Source organism: Sesamum indicum, linkage group LG12 (assembly GCF_026168435.1).
Source record: "Sesamum indicum cultivar Baizhima isolate 11 linkage group LG12, ASM2616843v1, whole genome shotgun sequence".
NCBI classification, from domain to species: Eukaryota; Viridiplantae; Streptophyta; class Magnoliopsida; order Lamiales; family Pedaliaceae; genus Sesamum; species Sesamum indicum.
This window is the reverse complement of record NC_142668.1, coordinates 10,251,653-10,265,331: the sequence shown is the minus strand read 5'-3', so window position 1 is coordinate 10,265,331 and position 13,679 is coordinate 10,251,653. Positions and strand designations below refer to the sequence as shown.

Sequence of the window (13,679 nt, the reverse complement as noted above, 5' to 3'; positions counted from 1 at the left end):
TCTGCGCACAACACTTGAATTTGGTCTTCTGCCTTTGTGCTTTGACAAGTATTAACATTCACTATGCAGACGCAAACTTTCGTACATCTTTCCACCGTTGCTTTGCGTGCAAGAACTGGACTATATATATATATATATATATATATATATTATATCTCGAAAAATGGAGTAGAAAAGTGACCCAAATTCGAATTTAGCTTAATATTCTATTATTTTTTAATTTCAGAAATTATTTTTTGAATTTAGTTTAATGATCTATTAAATTTGAACTTGAATAAGTTTTAATCAAATCAAGAACATGCGTCTACATCAAAATATTGCCTCATTTGGTTCCATTTCTATTTTTAGTTTTCGATTTTCGAAACAGTAATGGAAATAAAAATATGCCAGTCCAATATATTCTCACTGGAAATGTTTTAGTATCATTCTCATCTCAACCGTTACTCTTTTTCTATATATTTTGCATACGTATTTGGAAAAAATTAAATCATTAATTAATTATTTTACAAAGTAATAATATGTTTTTTTTTTTTTCAGAATACTTTGATATGACATCACTAACAATTCAAATTGATAAAAAAATAACATTCAGTTTTATTTAAATAAAGAATGCATCCAATTTGATACCACTAATACTAAAAAATAATAGTATCATTATTATCGAATAAAAAAAAATACTTCATCAACTCGTCCAAATATATTCTTATTTTCATACGAAAGCATGTACAAAATAAAATATATGTACATTTTACTCAAAACTAAAAATTAAAAATAGAAACATAATCAAAACTTATATGAAATTAAACACATATATTTATCACTGAAAGTTAAAAATTAAAGATGAAAACAAAAACCAATATGAAGGAAGAATCCATGATCTCTCTGATCTATGTAACACATCCTTCATAATTATGACAAATTCCAGTACTTTAGTAGATTGTGTATAAAATTTGAAAAGATTAGATTATGTTTTACTCTCTTCGAAAGAAATTTAACATTAATCATAATATGTTGCTATGATTCAAAATAAATAGCCGTTGTAAACAATTATCATCACGGTCACACAACAGCTGTTTGCTATGATTTTTGCGAGTATGGCTAAAACGTTAGTTATAGTTAAAAATCATAGCCAAAATAGTTGCTACGACTCACAAGTCCAAAAATAATTTCTGTGCTGAATAATTTAAATTTTGCATCGATATTTATTTAATTATGATTATTAAAAAATTATTTACTACAATTTTTTAACCAACAGCTAAAATAAGTTTTTTTTTTTTCCTAGTAATCTTTCTTAATTTATATTTTTGGAGGTGGTTCCGTGTGATGTTTGATAAGGTTCATATGTCAAGTGTCGGTTGGAGGGACAAGGAACATTCCAGTTACTTGCCAAAGAGCTGCAATTACAGCCCATACATATATATACATATATATGCTTCAAATCAGTGGTTCCTATAGAATACACTGTCTTCTGGAATGTTGTCTTTTTCATGATAATTACTTAATAATATTTCCAAAGGTCAACCACATTTTAATTCCGTAGTTAAGACTGACATCCTATAAATAAATACCATTGATTAGTTTGAATTCTATTACATATATTAATTTTTATTTTATTTTATGTGAATTTATTATAATTTATTATTTTATTATCGTTTATTGTTTGATTATTATGAACATATTAATTAATGTAGTCAACTTAATTACTAATGATGTAATCATTATTTTTACAAAAAGAGTTGTATTTTGGTAGATATATAGTTGCCCATAAATGGATAAAACAACGTTGCAGAAAATCAGGGAGTGTCGTGGGGGAAGATCTTTTGTCCGGATTCAATGTTACACGATTGTGTTACATTCATGCATGTATTGTATGCGGCTCCATTTTAAAATAATATTGTAATTTAATTATTTTTTTAATAAAAATGCATATTTATTAATTATTAGAGTAAGTTAGAATAGGTACTCTTGAAATTTATCTTAATTACATATATTCTGTTATTATTTAAAAAATCATAAATACCTTATAAAATTACAAATGCATACATCCCCTATAATGAGCTATCACAATGAAATATTTACTAGTATATTTATAATTTAATAAAAGTATGAATATTTATAATTAAAATAATATACGAAAAAATCTATTATAATTTATTCTAATTATTAATAAAATATTATTATATAATATAAAAATATAATAAAAAATTCTTGATTTGACACGTATTGAGTTGCAAGGTGTCCAAAGTAAGTGACCCAAGACATGATGGATCATAAATAGCACTTGTGTCATAGGGTGTATGGGCGGCCATAGTCTAATTTTCGTCATCCACCACTTTATTTTTTTAAGTACATGTATTTATAGGGACCTCACGAGCGTAAGCCTCTTTTTATCATAAATTATGACGTAAACTCGACCATTCGAACATGCTCTAGTTGGGTGTCCCTCCTAAGTGCCGACCTAGACCATGGACCTTGTTGATCACCCATTGACGCTGCTCAAATAAGTCACTATTTTATTTATTTCAAGAATATAAAATAAAATTTAATTCAATTTATGTATATATCTTATTGGATAAAATATTTGGGTAAAAAATTGTAACTTATATTTTATTTAAAATAAATACTATACGTATGATAAAATATAATAGAAAATACAAACATTTGATCCAAAAAATCAATTTGACAAGACAATTTACTATTTATTGTTTTTCTTTGAAAAGTAATGCAACATTCACTAAATATGTTGATGTTGTTGGAGATAAGGTTTTGATTTGTCAAAATGATTAAGAAATCCACGACACAGTTCGCAAGCCAGTTTATGTGTCGTTGTTAGTCAAAATCTGACAGCCGAATCATAATGACGCTTAAAAGTTTGTCTGTAAATTTTCTTTTTTATAAATAAGTGGCTATAAAATTTAAATTTAATATCTTTTATTTCGTTTGATTATGATATAATGTTAGACGATCACCTTATTTAAAAATTTAAGTTGTTTGTTTAAATAGAATAATTGTTTAATATTAATATCTTAACATAATACAATATTATTTTTCAAATAAATGTTCAAAATGAATTAATACGTTTATTAATACTTAAATATCCACTACGAACCAACAACTATATATAAAAAAGAATAAATTACAACGAACTCTCCTAATAATTTATTATAATTATGATTATTCCACAATTATTTAAAAAATTATAAAAATTCCCTGATACTAATGATCGTCTAACAAATTTTAAAATGTTACCACATGAATGCTTCTAGACCGAATGTCATAATTTTTTAAGTTGATTGAAAGGTTTTAGTAAAATTATATACTCTAAAATGAGTAACAAATAAGAAATTAATAGATTTAAAATAAATTAATAAATCTAGAGGGACAAAAAAGGAAAGAGAAAGAGTATCTGCTGCAATTTTTTTCTTGCACGTTGGCTTGATTTTCTGGATATGATTTTGCTTCATTATTTTGGATGCAAATACACAACAACTCAAACATATATACAAGTGTTGAGGAGGTAAAACTGTCCGAAAATTTTCAACGGATTGTTCTATAAGACCACATCAACGCTAATCTAACGATTTTATCCACGATATTACATTAATTGGACATTTTTTATGGAATTTCAATCCTGTAATTAGGGAATGGTATTTTTAGTCCTATGCGAATTGATTTAAACTTTAAAATTTTGGTAATTTTAGTATTTGTTTTCTGGTCAATTTGGTCAAAAAATTATATGTTACTTGCACACGATCTAATTAAATTGCAATTTTATTGTTGTTCTTAGGGTAGTTGGTTGGTCCCGCACGAATTAATTTACGGGGATTAAAATTTAAATTAGTTCATGCGCAAGTCCCCTGCAATTTTTCAGCCAAATTGTCCCAAAAAAATAATTAAAATTACAGTATTAAATTACAAAAATCAATTCGAACAAAATGTATCCCCCCAAATTACAAAAATAAAATTATAATTTTTCCTTTTGTGTACGTATTAAATATTATGGAAGTATTTGCAATATTAGGTATGCTTGGACAACAATAAATATGATGAGCATCCTAATTACTAAGATGCTTTTTAGCTTGGATAATTCTAATTTCAAACATTGCTATTTTTTTCTTAATTTGAAACGATGAATTATTATTAATTAAAATAACTCGATTACAATTATACTTGTCAAATATAAATACCGAACAAAGATAATTATAACATTTAATCCTAATCAATTTTATCAAATAAATAAAATTTTAACAATACCTATTATAAAATAAAATAATATTTCACGTATATGACGAAATTAAAATTTATAACTTTTAAAATTATAAAATCTCAATTTTGATGACGGATCTAAGCCTGATTGGTTTTCAAACATTGCATTGAAGAGGAGAGAGAGATATGGATCGCATTTGACAATGAACTCATTTGTTTGTCGTCTTGAACTCGCAAGTCTATTACTTGAAGATCAAGTTTCGACACATGTGCCAAAATACGTACGTAACCAATGACTTCACTCACAATAATATTTTAGTGTATCTGCCCGAGACTGCATTGAATCCTCGACAATTATTATTATTTATTATTATTATTATTATTATTATTATTATTATTATTATTATTATTTCTAGTGAAACATGCCATTATAATTAACATACATAAGTTAGTAATAATTAAATTTATATATAGAGTATGCTTTTTTGACAATAGGGGATATATAGCTTTTGAAAATAATGTCAATTAAAGTTAGTTTAATATCATAAACAGACTTTATAATAAGATAAAATTAAGTACAATTTTGCATAATTTTAGTTGAAAAAATAATGTGGAAAAAATTAATTCAAAGATTGAAACATACGTTCTAATGGAAAAATAAATATATTTGATCATTTCCAAATATTCTTTTACCATTACTCAAACTGTTTTCCAAAATATTATATATATTCCTGGTTGTCCAAATGCACCCGTCTTGATCTCGTGCATCTTTGTCTGATTGAGAGCGTGGACGCACACAACGAACGGAAGAATCGAGGAAAGACACAAGAACAGAGTTTCCACTCCGCTGTCATCACTTATAAATTCGCAGCTCTGATTCTTACAGCACACAGAGCAAACACAGCTCGAACAACTGCTCTTCCAGATAAAGAAATTTGAAGAAAAATGGAGACTTTGCTCAGCTCACTGGCGCTAATTTCTTGTGCTGTTGCATTAGTGTATGCCTGGAAAATACTGAACTGGGCATGGTTCAGGCCGAGAAAGCTGGAGAAAATCCTCAGACAGCAGGGTTTCAAGGGGAATTCTTACAAGCTTTTCTTCGGGGATTTCAATGAAATGAAGGCGATGACGAAAGAAGCCAAGTCCAAGCCCATGAGTTTTTCCCACGAAATTGTGCCTAGAGTGGCTCCCTCAATTATTAAAACTGTCAAGAACTATGGTATGCGCCTGTTTGTTTATTTACATGTAAATTTCATTTTTCTTGATTTTCTGTCAGTAAATTACCAGTGATGAGTAGTAGATGAATGATTGAAATGCAATTCTTGGTCTTGTTTTAGTGGTGGGAACTGTAGTTGCTATAGCCCACAAGAATTTCAGTTCTTGATGCCAAATATCGGATTAAATTACACTCTTTGTCCTATATAATTGGAGTTCAACACTTCACCACAGGATTTTGAAAATGATGTTAAAATTGAAAAAAATCAACACATTTAGTTATATATTTTACGAAATTTTTAAAGTAGTCCAAAATTTGAAAAACTTGAAATATTTAGTCCTCAATATTATGAGATTTATGGGACTAAATCTTTTGTCGAGTTTTCTAATTTTGAGACTATTTTTTAAAAATTCCAAGCAAAGATTAAATTTATGGAATTTTTTCAATTTTAGGATTATTTTAAAAATCGCATAGAATGTAGGATTAAAATGTGTTGAATCCCTTGCCAATGAAATTAAAAGTGTAATTTCGCTACATATACTGCTAGGGATTTCAAGTTCTTGATGACGAAGTTGCAAAAATTTCTGTGTACACTGTATAGTTTGAGTTATTTGCTAAGATTTTGATTGAATACTGAGGATTTGGAGGTAATACTGAAAGTGCAGGTGAGCAGTCTTTTCTGTGGTTTGGACCAAGGCCAGCAGTAATTGTCTTGGACCCTGAAATGGTAAGAGAGATTCTGTCGAAAAGTTACGTATTTCAGAAGCCTGGCGGTAATCCAACAAGTAGAATGCTGGCAAGAGGAATTGCATCCTATGAAACAGATAAGTGGGCCAAGCACAGAAGATTGATCAATCCTGCGTTTCACGTCGAGAAATTAAAGGTAGTAGTTTCAATGAGTATGAGAATGGGTGTTTTTTGATTACTCATTTTGGCAAAAAAGTATTCAGTTTTGGACTAGATGCATGAGATGTTTCTTTTTACCTTTCTACAGCATATGGTTCCGGCATTTTACTTGAGTTGTGCGGACATGTTGAGCAAATGGGAAAAGATTGTGCCGAGGGAAGGATTGTGTGAGTTGGACGTGTGGCCGTATCTTCAAACCTTGACAAGCGATGCGATCTCACGTACTGCATTTGGGAGTAGCTATGAAGAAGGAAGAAGGATATTTGAGCTTCAAAAAGAGCAGGCCGAGCTTATCATGGAAGCGCTTCGCACTGTTTACATCCCCGGATCGAGGTGCAATTAACTGGTCTTGTTGGCCATGATGTTTGCTTATTTATGTCGGTACTAGATTTTTCGTGACTTGTTTACGTGCTTCACGTAGGTTTTTGCCGACCAAGAACAACAAAAGGATGAACAAAATTGTGAGGGAAGTGGAATCATCCGTGCTCGGCATTATCAATAAAAGAATGAAAGCAATCAAAGCAGGGGAAACTGCAGGCGACGACTTATTGGGTTTACTATTGGAGTCCAATCTTAAGGAAATCGAGCAACACGGAAATAAGTTTGGAATGAGCTTGAAGGAGGTGATTGAAGAGTGCAAGCTCTTCTACTTTGCGGGGCAGGAGACAACTTCGACTCTGCTTGTTTGGACGATGATTTTATTGAGCAAGCATAAGGATTGGCAGGAACGCGCGAGAGACGAGGTTTTGCAGCTCTTTGGAAGAGACAAACCTGATTATCAAGAGCTAAACCACCTCAAAATTGTAAGTACTATGTCTATTGTCCTTACTGTTTAATTACACCCCATATCAGGGATGTTTTTGTTACTCTGACATCCTGTGTTAATGATGTTTTTATTACACCAACAACCCCTCAGTATTATTAAGACATGTAGGGGTTGTCAGCATAATTACTCAAAGAGTAGATGTGATTTCGTAATTTGACCATAATTAAAGGAGTGTCATGCAATGATCCAAAAAATGTGTAAATAAAATGATGTTTCTGATTAAGAAGCATTAATGTCTGAATTTTTTAAACAGGTAAGCATGATATTCCATGAGGTTCTAAGGTTATATCCACCAGGAGTAATGCTCAATCGAATTACAATGAAGGAAAGTACACTAGGAAAGGTAACTCTACCAGCCGGAGTGCAGCTTCTGATGCCGGCCGTTTTGTTGCACCATGACCGCAAAATATGGGGCGATGATGCTGAGGAATTCAAGCCGGAGAGGTTCAGTGAAGGAGTTTCTAAGGCAACGCAGGGGCAGCTCGTCTATTTCCCGTTCGGCTGGGGGCCTCGGATATGCATCGGGCAGAGCTTTGCAATGTTAGAAGCCAAATTGGCGATGGCTATGATCTTGCAGCACTACTCTTTCGAGCTTTCTCCATCCTATTCACACGCTCCTGCCACAGTGATCACCCTTCAACCTCAACACGGCGCACACTTAATTCTGAGAAAGTTGTAGGGTTTATGGTTTAGGGTTTCGGACTGAAATTTGTTTTATCAGTGAGAATTTAGTGCATAATTGTGTTTGTAACATGTATAAGATGTGTTGAGTATTAATAAAAGTTTTGAATTTTATTCTGTAAATTTATCAGTTTAATAAACTTTTAAATCTTGTTCCATGTATAAATGGGAAAATTCTTTTTCGGATCAAGTTTGGCAAAACAAAACCAATCACACAGCAACTGTATTACACTTGATATGTGATTGATCACTTTTCTTGAATTATACACCAAAAATTAATAATAATCACCCGTAACATATTTTTATCAACATTTAATCAAAAATTACAATATATATATATATATATATATTAACAATTAACCAAAAATTCATAGTATATATATATCTAACTATTTTCAGAAACCCATAAATAAAGTCTAATTTGTAGAAAATTATATAAGTGAACATAAATTAAAACTACAGAAAAATAATTACACAAAACAACCTAATACATACATATTTACAGAAATTACACAAAAGTTTCCTAAATTTACAGAAAATTCAACAAATTTTACTAACCTCTCGTTTGGTGAACGGAGTGGCGTTGGCGGACGGCATGGGGCGGTAATGAAAAATCTCACATGCCAAACACGTGGGCTGGTTGGAGGGGAGAAAAAAACTACTATTTCCCTCTTGAAAGGTGGACCTCTTCAAGGTTGAGATAGAAGGCACTAATTTTTGCTCATTGCAGAAGCAAGAATGGAGAACAATGGCAAAGAAAGGTCAGAATCGGTATGTTGAATATATAAAAAAATAAAAAAAAAATAATAATGGCAAGGAAAGATCTCAAATTAAAATAAGTTCAAATTCTTCTTCTAAAATTAAATAGGATTAAAGGTAATTTTCGTCCTCTAACTTCAGATCATTCTCGTTTTAGTCCCTTAAGTTACTAGGGTTTCATTTTGGTCCCGTAAAACTGAAAAAATCTCAATTTTGATACAAATATGGTCGGAAAGTTGAGTCACTTGCCGGAAAAAGTCACATGCCACGCATGTGACTTTTTAAATTGGGGCTTGCATTGTGATTGGCCGAAAATAAAAGGTTTAAGGCAATTTTCGTCCCCTAACTTCAAGTCATTCTCATTTTAGTCCCCTAACTTCAGGCTATGTCTTCACCACATCATCTTTTTCAGCCAATCACAATGCAAGCCCCAATTCAAAAAGTCACATGTCTGGCATGTGACTTTTTCCGACGAGTGACTCAACTTTTCGACCAAATTTGTACCAAAATTGAGATTTTTTCAGTTTTACGGGACCAAAATAAAACCTTAGTAACTTAGGGGATTAAAATGAGAATGGTTTGAAGTTAGGGAACGAAAATTGCCTTTAAGCAAATTAAATATCCTACCCATTCTCAAATAAATTAAAAAATTCCGTCTCCATTATTTTGCAATTATAGATTTGCGCTTCAATTATTGGCATCTTGAATTCCTTATTGCAACACAAATAGAATGTATCATCCAAATTATGGGGTAAGTCTTTCAAACTTTTCTCTCTTAACCATGTTGAAATTTCGTTGCTGCTGATTTATTATATAATTATTTCCTATACAAGAATGTATATCAAAATAACGTGGTAAAATATTAATATTAAATAATTCCATATATATATTTAATTGAGGGAATCGTTGAACAAATATGTATAGTTGTCGATGCATTACGTCTGTATATTTGTCTATTTACGACTTCAATTTCCGTGGAGAGATGAACATATGTTAGAATTTTCAACCCAAGAATGAAGATAGAAGGGACAACACGCAACATAGTAGAAAAGTAGAAGACAACTGTGGAAATAAACAGAGACAGTGCAAAATACAGGAAATATATATCTCCCAAGGAAAGGTCTTCTTTCCAAAGCTTTACGTAAATATATGTGGTTGAAGAGCAAAATCATATATTTACACACAAAATTTAGCTAGCAAGAGGGAATTAATTAAATTATATAATGGAAATATTGTACAGCTTAGTGGCAGTAATCTTTGGTGTTTTTGTGTCAGTAAATGCATGGAGATTCTTGAATTGGGTGTGGTTGGAGCCAAGAAAGGTGGAGAAACGGCTGAGGGAGCAGGGTTTCAATGGCAACTCTTACAGGTTTTTGGTCGGAGATTCTAAGGAAATGAGCAGCATGGGGGAAGAAGCACAGTCTAAGCCCATCAATTTTTCCAATGATATTGTGCACAGAGTCATGCCTTTCATCCATCATTCTCTTCACAAATATGGTACGCAAATATGAGATTTGGAATAGAGAATCCGACCCCCAATCATACTACATGCGATGTGCCGTGTGATTCATAAATATTCAATAGCTATTCATGGTTTTGTTTACTTATTGAAGTTTTCATCATTCTTTGAGCCCTGGTTATAATTGTAGGTGAAAATTGCTTCATATGGTTTGGTCCAAAGCCAGCAGCACTTATCTCCGACCCTGAAATGATAAAAGAGATCATGTCCAAGAACTATGTTTTTCAGAAGATTTCCAATCCACTTGATCAACTACTAGCGAAAGGCGTGGCGGCCTACGAAGCAGACAAATGGGACAAGCACAGAAGACTGATTAATCCTGCTTTTCATCTAGAGAAACTGAAGGTAAACTCGATGTCAATTTTCATTTCTTTACTCAAATGCAACTGTACGATGAATATGTCTTAGGGTGTTGAGGTTTTGTCTGATTCTTGCAGCATATGGTTCCATCATTTTACCTCAGCTGTGCGGACATGTTGAGCAAATGGGATGAGAAGATTGTAGCCAAGGAAGGATCATGCGAAGTCGACGTCTGGCCTTATCTTCAAAGCATGTCGAGCGATGTGATTTCTCGTACAGCATTTGGCAGCAACTATGAAGAAGGAAGAAAGATATTTGAACTCCAAAGAGAACAAGAGGAACATCTCTTACAGGCACTTCAAACACTTTACATCCCTGGATGGAGGTACGTACAATTGCTAGATACTCGATTCTTGCATGCATCGTTGAACGTTTAAAGATTTCAGACGCATTATTGCTAGCAGTTATAACTTTTACTGTAGATATACGCGGGCTTAATCTGCTTACGACAAGGTACTCAAGAAATAATTAATTTGTTGCTAATTATCAATTTACATTGACAGCCAATTCAACGAGGATAATCGTTCGTAACTAATTTCAGTGACGAATTTATTTAATGTTGCTGACTTTGTTAAAAGAATTACCAACAAAAATATTCGTTACTAATTAATCAGTAGGGAATAATTCTTTCGCTACTAATAACAAAACGTTGTTGATTTTGTCTCTGAAATATTTATATTAAAAAATTTAATTTTCGACAACTTATATATTCATTACTAACATAGACTATAAGATTGAATTTAATTATTTTCAATTCTACCAGATTGACCAATTACAAAATAATAAAAACACACCTAACAACAACAACGAACACATTAATTGATTTAGATTAAAAACAATCAGTATAAACGAAATTAATATATAAAATACCATAAAACTGCGAACATCAATACATGCATACGCAATGTAAAAATCTTTAATGTGGTGCTAAATCAGAAAAAAAATAATATTTTTTGTCCCACATCTTAGTATCAGTATCGTCCAATTAGTTACATAATTCTCGTAATTAATGGTCCTATAAAAATTACGAAAATTCTCCCTTTTAGTCCTTTCATCAAATTACATTATAAGTATTTCGATGAAAGGCCTGCACCAAGCACGTGGCCGTTATTCAAAATGTCGAAAAATTAACGGCCATATGTCTTTTTCATTCAAATACTAACAAAAGAAGTAAATTGGGAAGTTTTTTAGCTTATGTAACAATTAATGAAAATTCCGTAATTAATTAATTAGATTTTGTGGAACCGCAATCAATTTTGTGGGCTGCAGGTTTTTGCCGACGAAACGAAACAGAAGAATGAAGGAAATCGTGAAGGAAGTGGAGTCGACTATACTAGGAATCATCAAAAAAAGAATGCAAATGATCGAAGCGGGGGAATCCAATTCCGACGACCTGCTGGGAATATTGTTGGAGTCCAATTTCCGGGAAATCCAACAGAATGGAACTCAATCAGGAATGAGCATGAAGGAGGTGATTGATGAGTGCAAGCTTTTCTACATCGCCGGGCAGGAGACGACGTCCTCCTTGATCACCTGGACCATGATTCTATTGAGCAAGCATTCGGGTTGGCAGGCTCGCGCCAGGGACGAGGTTTTGCAAGTTCTTGGAACTGCTGGAAAACCTGATTTCCAACACCTAAATCGCCTGAAAATTGTGAGTGATGTTAATTTTCCTACTTTTGTTATATTTGTGTTGTCATTATAAACGTGTTAGAACTCTCTAGAGTGACAAATTCCTACGTTTCTTGCAGGTGAATATGATTTTTCACGAGGTTATGAGGTTGTATCCACCTGCAGTGATGCTCGGACGAGCCATTCATAAGGAAACTCCATTAGGAAACGTAACTCTTCCTGCCGGGCTTCAGCTCTTGCTGCCTACAGTTGCAGTACACCACGATCCCAAAATATGGGGCGACGATGCAAAAGAGTTCAAGCCCGAGAGGTTTAGTGATGGAGTTGCCAAGGCAACGAACGTGCAGTTCTCGTACTTCCCTTTTGGCGGGGGGCCTCGGATATGCATCGGACAGAACTTTGCAATGTTAGAAGCCAAAATGGCACTAGCCATGATTCTACAACGTTATTCTTTCGAGCTTTCTCCGTCCTATGCTCATGCACCCAATATGATTGTGACACTTCAACCTCAATTTGGCGCGCACTTAATCCTGCGCAAACTTTAGGCCTCCAGCCTCCAGGATTACTTGTTACGTCTTAAAAATGCTATACATATACATAGTTGCTACTGTTGTTTGAATCCCCTACAAAGAAATAAACAATTTTCTTCGCTATAAATACGTATGGCTCAAAATTTTGTTAAACGAATCAATGCTATCAATCGATGTAAGAAATAGTAATATAAAAATTTGAGTTTTCATCACCGTTAATCAATGTAATTTATCGTGATCTGAATTGTGTTTAAAGTATATTTGTTATAGTTCTTAATTAACTATGGGATAAAAGTATTTCCGCTATTTTCAACTCTAATTAATTAATTAATATTTTAGCCACATCTATTACGTCAATAGTTATTGTGCGATTGTGATTAATTATTATTAAAAATATTATTTTACTTTTAAATAGAATTATTCTTTATTTTGACAAAAGAGTCGTGCTTCTGGTTGGGACGTAGTATGCTTTATTATTAGTATATGAATTGCTAAGGAGGCATAGTTTAGTTGGCAAAATCGCGGTCCTATGACCTTAAAGGCATGGGTTCGGACCCCGCCTTATGAGTAAGAAATTGTGTCTACTAAATAGTAGGTGTTGTTTCTACTGAAGTAGGTGTTAATATTATTGATCAGAGTACAATTGTTGTAATAGTTTTTAATTGTTAGATATTGATATCCAATAGAAATAATTATAATTAATTTATTTCAATTAATAATAGTTCATTACACTTATCTCAAAAAAAGTTACTATATGAATTTTACTTACGATATTGAAGCAACAAAAATTGCAAAGAGAAGAGCGCTCTTCAGGGCTTCAAAGGTAGAGAACAATAGGTAAAAGGTTTAATTAATTGTATTTTTAGTCTTATAGTTATTTGATATTTTAATTTTGTAATTTGTTGGAATAGTAAAATGGTCTTTCATTTTTTTTAATTTTGATATTTTAGGAGTTAGCATTTTCAAAGTTGGTGGAAATTGTGATGTCACTTTTCCGACCAACTTTCAAAATTCCAATCAAATTTGTTCTAAAATAGTGAAATT

At 32.2% G+C, this 13,679-nt stretch overlaps 2 protein-coding genes across 3 annotated transcripts; both read left to right on the top strand.

Annotated features, from left to right (window-relative positions):
* Nucleotides 1–4,978: 4,978 nt before the first annotated feature.
* Nucleotides 4,979–7,958, top strand: LOC105165601 (cytochrome P450 CYP72A219-like). 2 transcript variants are annotated; one of them, NM_001304395.1, is given in 5 exon segments: nucleotides 4,979–5,425; nucleotides 6,088–6,305; nucleotides 6,417–6,661; nucleotides 6,750–7,131; nucleotides 7,408–7,958. In NM_001304395.1, coding segments are annotated over 5 exon segments (1,545 nt in total). In that variant the 5' UTR covers nucleotides 4,979–5,151; the 3' UTR covers nucleotides 7,834–7,958.
* Nucleotides 7,959–9,672: 1,714 nt separating this feature from the next.
* Nucleotides 9,673–12,877, top strand: LOC105165602 (cytochrome P450 72A225). Its single transcript, XM_011084664.3, has 5 exons — nucleotides 9,673–10,091; nucleotides 10,244–10,458; nucleotides 10,551–10,798; nucleotides 11,743–12,127; nucleotides 12,225–12,877. The coding sequence occupies exons 1-5, from the start codon at nucleotides 9,818–9,820 to the stop codon at nucleotides 12,648–12,650; spliced, it is 1,548 nt and encodes a 515-aa protein (XP_011082966.1). The 5' UTR covers nucleotides 9,673–9,817; the 3' UTR covers nucleotides 12,651–12,877.
* Nucleotides 12,878–13,679: the final 802 nt, after the last annotated feature.

Excerpts from the sequence above, each read along its gene's own strand:
- LOC105165601 (XM_088875902.1), top strand. The coding sequence starts at position 6,147 with ATGGTAAGAGAGATTCTGTCGAAAAGTTACGTATTTCAGAAGCCTGGC. Across the intron at positions 6,306-6,416 it reads TTCACGTCGAGAAATTAAAG|CATATGGTTCCGGCATTTTA; the intron begins GTAGTAGTTTCA and ends ACCTTTCTACAG. Across the intron at positions 7,132-7,407 it reads AGCTAAACCACCTCAAAATT|GTAAGCATGATATTCCATGA; the intron begins GTAAGTACTATG and ends TTTTTTAAACAG.
- LOC105165602 (XM_011084664.3), top strand. The coding sequence starts at position 9,818 with ATGGAAATATTGTACAGCTTAGTGGCAGTAATCTTTGGTGTTTTTGTG. Across the intron at positions 10,459-10,550 it reads TTCATCTAGAGAAACTGAAG|CATATGGTTCCATCATTTTA; the intron begins GTAAACTCGATG and ends TGATTCTTGCAG. Across the intron at positions 10,799-11,742 it reads CTTTACATCCCTGGATGGAG|GTTTTTGCCGACGAAACGAA; the intron begins GTACGTACAATT and ends TGTGGGCTGCAG.